Raw genomic sequence first — 10986 nt, forward strand, 5'->3', positions numbered from 1 at the left:
CGGTCACTCCTTCACCAGCCTCTCTTTCCTGCCCCAGAAGGCTTACTGACACTGGAGACTCCTTCCTTAAATGTTAAATAAATGTCTCCTTACAGAAAACCTTCACCCTATGATCATGTGTGATTACAGGTTTTTTCTTTGTTATATAAAAACATGTTTATTTATTGCTTTATCTTAAGGCTTAGATTATGAATGAGCTGTTACTATAGAAACGATATCATATTCGAACAAGCGCATGAATATAAACCTGTGATTTGAATTACAGCCAAGAATACACTGGAGCAAGAACAGAGACACAGCTAAACATGAGAGTTGGAGTGTGTGCAAGTACTCAGATGTGTGGCTATTTTTAGTAACATAAATGTCAAATGATACCAACTTTGTAAGTCGAAGTAGGCTAACTTGCAATAATAATAATAATAACGTACAATAATAATCAAATAAACTATGTAACTGAGTATGTAAAACAGTCCAAAAGATAACCACGTTTCAAAACAGAGCTCACTTGGAGAGATAGAAAATAAAAGGAGATAGCTGAGCATGCTTCAGTATCAATATAAAATTTTTTAAATGATGACTTTCAGAAATTCATCATTCATACTGCGCAGAAAGCCCTATAACTTCTTTTGCGATCAAATCTATCTGAGTGCAAATTTATTTTTTTTATTATTTATGATTGCCTTCTTCTTTCATCAGCAGGGATGATGATACACTCTGAAGACAGAGTAGTACTACAAAGTGTCACGTGGATCGCGAGTTATTTTAGCAGCTTATCTGTTATCTGTGGCCAGCATGATAACCAACAAGAAGCGCGCTACAAATTAACCACCAGAATCGAAAATTCCTTCGCAATTCCACACTAATGTCTGAAAAATCAACAAAGAAGAACCAGATAAATAAATAAATAAATGAATGAATAAACTAGAAAAGGTTGTCAATTAAGTTCCTGCTCTTGTTTATTTGTCCAGTGTGGGTGAACTCGCAGCATTTGCAACATTCGCAGTAAAATGCTTGGGTTTCGGGATTAAAAATAGTTGACATGCCTTTGCTCAATAGTCTATTCAGTACACGAAAGAGGACGAAGAGACACAGTGTTTCATGAAACGCAGAAAAGAAATGTACAAAATGTCTTCCATTTCTGGTCAAGACAAATCGGGTCAGGATCAAACACAACATTGCAACCCCTTTGAAATTTTGATAGAAAAACACAGAGACTTTCTCTGGAAATAGAACGAAGCCTTCTGTGTGTTTTAAAATGAAATGATTGCCCAAAAAAAATACAGCCGTAAAATACAAATACATTAATGCAAAATAAAATAAGAAAACACCTCTAAGAAACACACCACATTTTTTTCTTAAAAAGAAATAAATAACTCTACAGAATGAAAAGAAAAAAGAAAGGATTGTCGTCAAATGTTGCTTGTGTTACTCACACACTCACACACACTCACACTCACACACATACACACACACACACACACACACACACACAAAACAACGTAAAAACTAAAAGTTCTCCCACTTTGGTGAGAGAAGATCAGTTTCGTAAGATTCTTCTCTAAAGGTCCTTCTAGTGCTCCCGAGACTCTACTTAAAGTCAAAACAGGTCTAAATGGATCATTCAGGGATAAACGTATATCTACTCTGAAGCTCTTGAGCCTCCATTTGGGACGTGACGCAGTGAGTCACTCGGGTCGTGAATTATTTTAACAGCTTATCTGTGGCCAGGATGATAACCAACAAGAAGCAAAAAAAATCACTCTAAATAATAAAACCAAATCCAAACATTTTTCCTCAATGTATATATATTTAAGTATATTTCATTGTGAGAAGAAAAAAAAAGGATAAACAATTCAAATAAAAATATTCTAGTATTTGCATACCAATGTGTTAAGTTAGGTAGTTATGTCTTATATCAAGAAAAAGAAAATTTGCAATTGTGTGTTGTAACAAAAAATGCATCAGAAAAGACTTTCTGAGTGCTATTTGTTCTAAGAGATATTAGCTATTGTTTTGCTGGTTTGTTTTTTTTTCTGTAATTGAACAGTATGGAATTTTCATCCTTTCAGTCCTCCATAATCAGCACAACAACAGTAAAAGTACCATTTAACATTAAAGATCACACTTTTGATTTGACACGAAAAGAATCAAACAAGAAGCTACAAAGCAACTAGATACCCTGTATTAAACCATTACAATTACAGTCAGATTGAATAAGAGCTTTTTTCTTTTCTTTTCTTTTCTTTTTTTTTTTTTTTTAAACAGAAGATCCTGTGCAGATTAGGATCGATCAGCTACACCAACAGCAAACACAGATATGCTCATAAACAGGGAGACTTAAAAACAAGGAGCAAGGCGTCGGTCCTACGCTAACAGTCATTATCTTTATTTGACAAATATAAGCATTAATCTTAAACAGCCAGCATTATAAATACAATTTCATTCATTCAGGGCGGAGGGGGGAGTTGGCACAATCTTCAGTTCCAGTTTTAACGATTTTAAATTTAACATTTAAAAAAAAAAAACACTTTCCGTTAAACTGAAAAAAGAAATTCTGACGGAAAATATTTCTCTTCTGATCATTTCAGATGCAATCCAATCATTTTCTCTCTTTCCAAGTGGGAAGAAAATATCCATTAGCAGTTTTATACATATGCACACACACACACGCACACACACACACACACGACAAAGACCTTTTGATCCATGTACTCCTCGGAGCGACACTCGTAGTGCAGTGTGTGTTTTAGAAAAAAAAGTACCAAAGGCACGTTGTGGATTGGCACACATAGTCTTCATTATCAACATCCAGAGAGTGTATTTCCAAAAAAACTGGAGTAGTAGGAATTTTTTTGCACAAGCTCTCCAAAGCTGAAGAAAAGTCGTGAGCACGGAACGAGGGTTTTTTTTTTTTTTTTTTTTCTCAGGGCAACTCCAGGCCCGTGATGAAAGCAGCCATTTTACAAATGAATGCCAGGGATGATGTGGAGAGGCGGAGTAGAGCGATGAGGAGCTTTTTATTTCCCTCACAGGTCAGTGTCAGGCCAGAGCCATGGGACACCACGTGTCACCTCGTACAGACGCCGCCACGTCGCCGCTGGACATTAATCCCACGTTAGTGTACAGACCCTCCTGGCCAGGGTACTTCACTATGGAGCCTGTGGTGCCTGGAACTTCTATATGACCCACCATAGTGGAGGAATTCACCTAGAATAATAATAATAATAATAATAATAATAATAATAATAATAATAATAATAATAATAATAATAATTAACCATATGTGCCATTTTGTCATTTATAAATAACAACACAAAATCCTGTTAAAAAATTAAAAATATGTATATATTTTAAAAATTGCATATAATCATATATAATTATCATTAACCAGTAAAAATCATTCGTCAGGTTCCTCAGCAGAACCTACACAGAACCTTTAAAGGACAAACCAAAGAAACCTTAAGGGTCCTAGATTTAACTTTTTTCCCCCTCCAGTGTATGGAGGACTGTTGCTATGGTAACTAAAATACAGTATATAGAACAATTCATAACACCAAATCATTGTTAGACCAAATCATTGTTTTTTCTATTTTTATAGATTTTATTTAACATAAACTGTGATTGCATGTAATGAGGAATGTTGCCATGACACCTAAAACCTTTAGATCATTTCTCAAAACAAAACCTTTTTTAACATATATATATATATTTTATTTAATTTTTTTAAAGCGCTATATATTATATTACATATAAAATGTGATTATATGAGTTGTACACAGTAGTGTTGCCTTGGTAACTAAAATTTATAGATTGCTTGACAAAATAAATAAAATCAGATTTTATATATTTTCTTTATATTTTTATATGTTTTATTTCATGTCAAATGTGCTTATCGTGAATGTGAATGGTATGAAGGAGTGTTGCCATGGTAACTAAAGGTTATAGATCATTTCTCAAAATAAAATAATATTTTATATATTTTTCAAAATATTTTTTTAATAGTTTGCTTCATATGAAATGTGATTCTAGGATGTTTCTAGGATATTTTACATTTTTCTACATTTTTACAAAATACAAAAACTTTGCACAGACCATTATTACATTATTATTATATTATAATATACATATTATATATTATTAAATATTAGTTATAGTCCTAATTGAGTCTTATCAAGGGCTAACATTATGTAATTACACCCAATAAAATAAAATAATCAGACATATATTTTGCATAAATAATTATGTCAATCATTTTAGAAAATGTAACTGCAGGTTTTAAGGTAAGCTATGGAGCAGGGCTATATATAAGATGTATTTTTTATTATATTTTTTATATAACGCATGCTATAAGATGAATTTGTTGAGCTCACCGAGGTCACGGCCACCTGTGCAGATGGAGGACTGTTCTTCGAGTTCTCTTCTGAGGCGGAAGATGATGATGATGTTGGAGTCACGGGGACAGAGCTGCTTCCTGCCGATCAAATCAATCACTCTGTTAGATTACAGGAATTCAACTCAACACATAAAGCCTTACTGTGATCTTTAGTTCCTGTCACTGACCAGACGATCCCTTTGTTTTGTTCAAGTTTTTCGGTTTTCTTTTCCTCGTCTGAATACCCTCCTTCTTCATAGCCAGCGGCCGTGGTACCTAATGAAACACGGTTGGAAATTTTAGCTGATCTTCTCACTTATTTACTGTATAAATCAAGTCAGAGTGTGTTGTTAGAAGTCATGTTTCTGGGCTGGCGTACACACCCCGTGTAATTTAGTGTAGAGTCCGCATGCGTTGCACACGGGTTCCCCCTCTGCGTTTCTGCGCCACAGGGTCGTAGTGCTGGTCTGGCAGTTTGCACAGGAAAGGCCGACTCTTCTGGAAGACGACTGCACACACAAGAAAGCAATCATCCGTTAACATTCAACAACTTTGATTTCTTTCTTATCTCGCTGGACACATTAATCACTCTGGTGTATCTGATCTAGAACTGATTGGCTTGCAGAGAATAAATCTGTATCATTTCAAGGTTTTCGTTTTCCATTTTTTGCCCCCAAACTACTGAACAGGTCAAATGTTAAAAGATTTAACAACTAAAGCCTGAAATATCTTCCGTTAAACTTTTCTGATAGCATTTAGAGCAGGAGTTTCCAAACATTTTGCAGCCATAGACTCCTTTAGGATTAAAAAAAAACATTATTTTATGAACTTTTCAAATATTTAGCTCATGATTTAAAAGTGTACAATAATATTTAGTCTATTTATTAGAGCCAGAGAGCTTTTTATTCCTGAAATTTCCACTGACAGAACACATTAGGTCCAAGCTGACATTATTAAATTGATTGAATACAAGTGACCAGTCAAACCTGCTAATAATAAATATTGATGCTTGATAAACTCGATCATAAATATAAAACTTTGATTAATGATGGATTATGTTTTTTTTCCACCACGGTAATAAAATAAAAACTTACAGAGGCTATGCTTCACGAACTTTAACCACTGGTTTAGAGGCTCGAAAATGCAAATGTTCAAAAAATACAAATTATTTGAATGATGTTTCAGAATAAATTGTTCCGTAGTCTAGTGTAAGGTTCTCCAAGTGAGGTCCGTCATTTTTCAATTTTGGTACAGTGGTGCAAAACACAACCCACCATTAACCTACCATCAACATTTATATTTATTATTTTTGTTATGATCATTAGCCAGTTCTAACTCAAAAACAAGTAGGCATATAAATAATGTCACTTGGACCTACACTCTGAGAAATAAAGGTACCAGACTGTACTTTTCCCTGTACGGTGGTAGTATTAAGGGTACATATTTTGTACTACTTATCTTACACCTTGAATAGTTGAATATAGTGAACCTTAAAGAGCAATTTAAGATACATAATTTGACCTCAAGGGCCACTTTACTCTAAAAGTTGCCCTGGATTCCTTGCCTTAGAGGCAGGGAAAAGTACTCTTTGGTACTTTTATTTCTGAGAGTGTATCTAATGAATGTGTGGGTGGAAGGTTCAGGAATTAAAAGCTCTATGGCATCAATAAATATTGAAAATATTACTGCACATTTAAATAATGAGCCTAAAATAGCATTGTGTGGTTGGATTGTGTTTATAAAGCGGTACTGAGAACCAGGTCTAGCGTACCTTCTCAGGAATCAAAGTACGGTTCCTTCCTGCTGGAGTGGTACCATACGAAATACATACTAAAGATACAAATAATGCTGTGACAAGGAAAAGTACAGTTTGACACCTTTAACTCAAAAACAAGTTAAATACTGTCACTTGGATCTAATGCGTTCTGCTGGTGGAAAGTTCAGGAATATAAATAAATGTAAAAAAAGGTAATAATGAGTCTAATATTTATACAGTTGGATTATGTTCATAAAATAAACCTGTACTGAGGGTGTCTGTGGGATTTATTTTACAGTTAAAGGAGTGCTACAACGAGTGTGAGAACCAGGTCTCGTTTACTCTCAGGAATAAACTGTACCAAACTGTACTTTCCTTGGTGCTATCCTTGGTGGAGTGGTGCCATCAGGGGCATATTTTTTGTATCTTTCCTATGTGTTTTTCATCATTATAAAAAATGTATAGTCATACAGCTTTACAGCTCTAAAAGGAAGCACATGCACCTTTTCCTTCCAGATAAAATACACACACTAAAGGTAAAAAAAAAAAAAAAACATGTCCTCGTCCTGGTGCCACCTGAGCAACATGGCTGCCATGGCTGCAATTCTAGGCTGCTAATAAATACATTTTAAGAATATTTGTGCGGTTCATAAAATAAATCTGTACTCAGGGTGTCCGTGGAATTTATTTTACACAAGTTCTACAAAGAATGTGAGAACTCCCGGTCTATTATTTTAATTACGCATGGTGTTTCTGTCCTCAGTATTTACGTGTGCGCTCTTCTTCTCTGATGATTTTTCTCCACATGACCCCTTACCACCCTGTGTGTGTGTGTGTGTGTGTGTGTGTGTGTGTGTGTGTGTGAAATGAGGAAGCTCACCATGCGCTTCTGCGGCTTAATTAATGGTCGGCTCAGGCCGTTCATTTTGCTGTACAGGCCGCAGGCGTTGCAGAGAAAGTGACCGGTGCCGTCGCGCCTCCACAGCGGGGTGGAGATGGAGCCGCAGTTCACGCACTCCCGACTCTCCATCGCGTCCTCGAGGAAGTCTAGCACACACACACACACACACACACACACACACGAGACACGTGCACGTCAGCGAGGCGTAAATTAATCGGTGGTGCGTCTGCCTGCTGTAACTGAGCTGATCTGTTCTGTCTCTTACCACCTGCGTCCATCTTTTAAAGATTTTAACCTCCAGCATAACTCACCTGGATGAATTAATTCTTTTTTTTTTTTTTTAAAAAAAAAAAAAAAAGCTACTAAATTACCAACATAACCTAGCCAATACAGCCTATCGTTTTCTTTATATAAGAAAATATTTATTGTAAATATTTATTAAACCTTGAATATGTCTCATTATACCTTGTTCGTTTGAGAATCGGCCCTAAAAACGAACATTACTCCATAAATGATAAATATTCACTAAGATTATAGTAAATCCGCTCTTCTTCGAGGCTTTTGGATATTTCGGTTAAAATAAAACCCGACATTAGGTTTAATAAAGCTGGTGTGCGTAAAAGTCGCGCTGTTACTAATGAAGTTATTATCTCTGTTATATTAATTTCATTTTTAACGCATGTTTCCTCAAATCTGTTATTTAAAAATAAAGATTTAGAAGGCATAAAATGCAGTTTTACAAAAAAAATCCTAATTCTTTCAAGCACGATTATTAATTAAACTTAATTTCCCATCCGCATTATTGCATCAAATCATTTTAATTAGTCGCCTTTATTGCTGTCATTTTTTTCTTAAATCTTATAAGGCTGTTCAATTACGTATTGTTTTATATAATTTCCTTACATTTTTGAGGCACACAAGTTCACAACACAAGCGTCTGTTTAAATCTGCTTACCATAACCTATATCATACACACATTTAACACTGAAAATCTAAAACAAATTCTCCTGTGGTTCTTATTTGGATTATTAGTATTATTATTATTATTATCTGTATTATTAGGATTTGTTATGAAGCTATTCTAAAAGATATATTAAGAAACCTTACATGGTTCTTGAAGGCACTTTTAAGGATTTCGTCTTTAAGACGCTGTGAAAGATCTTCCAGGATAATTTTGTATTCAGAGCAAATTCACTCACTCACACACACACACACACACACTCACTCGCACACACACACTGACTCACACACTCACTCACTCACTCACACACACACACACACACCAGGCTTTGGGAGAGTGTGTGTCCTGTACCTGCAGGCCCGGGTCGGATGGAGAGCGGCGCCGCTCGGCTCTGTAATGAATGCAGCATGGAGTTATCGAAGGGTCCCGCGGGCCACGCGGTGGGTAACTGGGGCAGCTGCGCTCCCACGTAGGGCGCGTACGGCCCGGTGTAGGAGCCGCTCAGGGGCCGCGACAGGTACTGCTCCCTGCCGCTGGCGTTCAGCGTGGTCGGGTAGCTCGAGTCCCTTGCCGTGCCGTTGTTCACGGGCGGGCTTGGTGAGTAGTGAAAGCGGGTGGAGGTGGCGTGTGGGCTCCCGGTGCTGTAGGACGACGGGCTCTCGGGGGCGGGTTGTGACCACGCGGCGTGGCTGCTGACCGCGTGGCTCGGTTGCGACGCCGCCGCGCTCGGCTGAAGGTAAGGCAGACTCGGGATCATTGGCCCGACCCGCGAGGTCGGCACGTACACCGGCGAGTTGGGACTGGAGTGCATGTAAGCTGCCGACGGCGACTCGTAGGCGGCCAGCGTCGAGTACATGTCGCCGGGGTCCACCACGATCCCGGTCTTGTGCGCGCCGAGCTTAGCGGCCTGGTCCAGGTCCGCGAACAGCGGCACGTCGTCCGAACTCACCGGGTGGCCGAAGGCGGCGTAGGAGGGCAGCGGCCGCGTGTCTGCGCGCCGACTCCCCGCTGCGTCCAGAGGTGATGTCCTCAACTCGTCCCTGCGCTCGCCGTGAACGCAGCTCTGCTCAGACGGCGAGCCCGGGTTACTGGACACTTCACGCTTGACTGTGGACCAGCTGTGCTCGCCCAGGTCCATCCAGGAACCGTGTGGTAGCTCGCGGTGTGTGGAAAACGGATAAGAGATGAGTTAGCCTGCAAGAGAGAAAAGAAACTTCAGAGCAGTGTAGCAGAAGAATAAAACAAACACGACATGCTCACAGGGACTCAGGGCTGGTATACAGCTACAGTAACTAACACCAACACTAAAACCTTCTCAGGATTCTTGCAAAAGATCTGAAAAAAAAAAAACTTCAGTGCAAAAATATAAATAAAACAACAGGTAGATATTCTGCTGTCAGAGTAAACCATCAAACACCGCGCTTCCAAATTACTGTCTGACATTCGCTTGTTTTCAGCGCCTTGTTTTTTTGTCCTTTTCATGATACATTTAGAACCAGTGATAGGCTAACCTTTAAAAACGGAAAGAGTCTGGAATCTGAGGAAAGTCCAAGAGCCTTACACTCCTAAAAACCTCCAATATTTTAATAAAAACACCTCGATATTTCAACATCAATCAGTCAACAGGTTTTTAAAGTGGATTAAGCCTACATAGCACAAGTGGATGTCACTTCCGAGATTATTCACAATTTAATAATAAAAAGTCCCCATGGAAGAAAAGTTCGCTTTTTTAATATTCAGCTTTACTCTTTTAAAGTCGGTCGAAAGGTTTGAAAGAGTGAAAAGTTAGCGTGGATATGGGAATCTGTGAGCTGAACTGCACCTCATTGCAGCCAGTCAGTGCTTCTCTCTGTCCTGCTGTAGAGACTCCAGTGAAGAACTGAATCCATCCGTGTCATGACTCAGTGCTCTCACACTGGAGCCTCATCATTATTGCCAAAAAAAAAAAAAAAACACCCCACACACATAGTAATAGATAGGAAACCAAACGCAATATGTCTTTCCAACAAGGAGATAACCGCGTGATAAGACCCTCAGGAGATAAGAGTTAACGGTGACGGCGCACCCAAAGCGCTTTCCAGCAGCGCAGCGCGCACACACGAGCTTTCCGCAAACATTTCCACACAAACTCCAAGCAAAAGTCGGAGCCCTTTTTACTGACGGAAAAACTTCACCACTGACCTTCTACTGGGGTTTCTCCATCGGTGTGTTGTCGCTATCCAGCGCTCATGTCACCACTGCGGCTCTCCAAGAACATTTCCGAATGGATGCTTTAGTGGACTTGTAACGACGTTTACAAGAGGAGGGGCCTCCGAAAAGCTGCGCGCTGATTGGATGTCAGTCTGCACATGCGCAACGGTTATAATATTCTAGGGGCTGGGACTTTTTATACAGTGTATTTTCTTTCTTTCTTTCTTTCTTCCTTTCTTTCTGCAAACTCATATCTTATATTCTTCTTCTTCTTCTTCTTCTTCTTCTTCTTATTATTATTATTAATATTATTATTATTATTCATTTTAAACGAATTCATTCGAAACCTCCAAAGGTTATAAGATTAAATATAAAATATTACATATTATAACATTATATAAAAATATTACAATAAATGCTAAACAAGATGTGAGATTATTCACATCGATTATATGTAAAATATATGTTTCCAGATTTTTACAGGGAAAATGACTGTGTGATTATTTTGTATTATTTTATTTTAATAGCCTGTGTAGAAACCTATCTGAATAAACAACTGAATGAAATTGAATTTAATTTAATTGAACATTTAATTCAGTTTTTTATTCAGGTAGGTTTCTACACAAGGAATTACCATTAAAATTATATACAAAATAATATATGTGATATATAAATATAAATATTAAGTATGTAAAGCCTACATGTAAAAAAAAAAATCACGCTCATCAGTTTAGACGCGAAAATAGAAAAATAATAAATAAACGAAAATAAAAAAGAAACACGTTTGATTCTGTGATTAAAAAAAT

The 10986-nt window shown here is 37.7% G+C and overlaps 1 protein-coding gene across 2 annotated transcripts; it reads right to left on the reverse strand.

Moving 5' to 3' along the window:
• Positions 1-931: 931 nt before the first annotated feature.
• gata6 (GATA binding protein 6) lies at positions 932-10292 on the reverse strand. 2 transcript variants are annotated; one of them, XM_026946279.3, is made up of 7 exons: positions 10172-10292; positions 8342-9184; positions 7009-7175; positions 4756-4881; positions 4561-4648; positions 4371-4471; positions 932-3207 (listed from the first exon to the last, which is right to left on the reverse strand). In XM_026946279.3, the coding sequence occupies exons 2-7, from the start codon at positions 9126-9128 to the stop codon at positions 3040-3042; spliced, it is 1437 nt and encodes a 478-aa protein (XP_026802080.1). In that variant the 5' UTR covers positions 9129-9184; positions 10172-10292; the 3' UTR covers positions 932-3039. The 2 variants fall into 2 exon arrangements, with proteins under 2 accessions (XP_026802080.1, XP_026802081.1); XM_026946280.3 differs by lacking the exon at positions 10172-10292 and adding an exon at positions 9813-10118.
• Positions 10293-10986: the final 694 nt, after the last annotated feature.

Source organism: Pangasianodon hypophthalmus, chromosome 21, assembly GCF_027358585.1.
Source record: "Pangasianodon hypophthalmus isolate fPanHyp1 chromosome 21, fPanHyp1.pri, whole genome shotgun sequence".
Taxonomy (NCBI): domain Eukaryota; kingdom Metazoa; phylum Chordata; class Actinopteri; order Siluriformes; family Pangasiidae; genus Pangasianodon; species Pangasianodon hypophthalmus.